At 67.9% G+C, this 1,178-nt stretch overlaps 1 protein-coding gene across 1 annotated transcript; it reads right to left on the bottom strand.

Moving 5' to 3' along the window:
* Positions 1-151: 151 nt before the first annotated feature.
* LOC118158471 (mpv17-like protein 2) lies at positions 152-1,175 on the bottom strand (the record flags this gene model as incomplete). Its single annotated transcript, XM_035313135.1, has 5 exons — positions 152-305; positions 390-518; positions 608-684; positions 788-958; positions 1,148-1,175. Coding segments are annotated over 5 exons (471 nt in total), but the record flags the coding sequence as incomplete, so codon positions are not given.
* Positions 1,176-1,178: the final 3 nt, after the last annotated feature.

The following is a 1,178-nucleotide window of genomic DNA, read 5'->3' as shown; positions in this document are numbered from 1 at the left end:
CCCCCTAATTGCAATCAGTTAATGAGTTAATCAGCGAGACCTGCGCAGGCTGCAGCAGCCCCTGGCTGTGGCTGCCACCAGCGGCGGTTCCCAGGCCCTGCCCTGAGCTGTGGCCGTGCCCGCCCCGGGGCCGGATCCTGCCCGACCTCGCGGCGGTGCTGGCTGCCCAGAGACCCCAGCAGCACGGGCAGGAGCTTCCGAAGACATCGCCCGGCTTCAGGGGCAGCTTCTCCACGCTGCTACATCCCAGCACCGCGCTGCTTCCCGCGCTGCGCCTCCTGCTCCGCAACCGGCGCTGGTTTGGGCTAAAAAAAAAAAGCCAAAAAACGGGGTTTGTGAGCTGCAAGCCGGGCCGTGGCTCGCGCGGGGCGACCCGGGCTGGAGCTCACCCTGTGCTTGAGGTAGGAGAGGTAGGTGTCCCAGCCCAGCGTCACCACGTTGACATAAACCACCCGGTACTTCGGGGGGACGTAGAGGAAATTGAGGAGCTGCGCCGCGGGCCACACGCACCAGTCAGCCTAAGGGGGGAGGGACAGAGCCACCAGCTGCCCCCAGGGGAGCCGGGCACCCAAAGGGACACGGGGACGAGCCGAAGGGACGGGTTTACCTTGTAGAACTCCCAGAACTTCTCCTTGAGCTCCTCCCAGCTCGCCTCCAGGCTCTGGCCCTCCAGCGTGCCCATGCCTGCGGGAGAGGCGCTGTCAGCAGCGCCCGCAGGGGTCTCGGGTGGCCGAGGATGAGTGTCACCCCCCCAAGACGAGTGTCACCCTCCCCCGTGGCAGCTCACCTAGGAAGTACCAGGCACCCAGGGCAGGCGATGCCACCAGCTGATCGATGAGGACTTTCTTCAGCACCGTCCTCAGCCCCCGCACGCCCCGCGCCGGGAAGGCGGCGTCCAGCCAGAGGTACCAGAAGTGCATCAGCGGCCCCATGCTGCAGCCCACGGCAAACATGCGCCCTGCAAGGCGACCCCCCCGCACCCCCCCCCCCTGCATTATTGATGCGGCCCCGTAACGGGATCCGGCCCCTGGGGACCCGCAGAGCGGCCACGATCCCAACCCCGGCGACGCAGGGCAGGAATGAAGCCAGGCTTTGGGAGCCAAGCCCGGCTCCCCTGTTGTCCCCCCCCCGCCCCCCGCTTTGTCACCTGTGCGTGCCGCCTGGCGCTGGCCCTCGGG

Source organism: Oxyura jamaicensis (genome assembly GCF_011077185.1).
Source record: "Oxyura jamaicensis isolate SHBP4307 breed ruddy duck chromosome 28 unlocalized genomic scaffold, BPBGC_Ojam_1.0 oxy28_random_OJ69271, whole genome shotgun sequence".
NCBI classification, from domain to species: domain Eukaryota; kingdom Metazoa; phylum Chordata; class Aves; order Anseriformes; family Anatidae; genus Oxyura; species Oxyura jamaicensis.
Note: the sequence above shows the minus strand (reverse complement) of the source record. Positions and strands in the feature narration are given on the sequence as shown.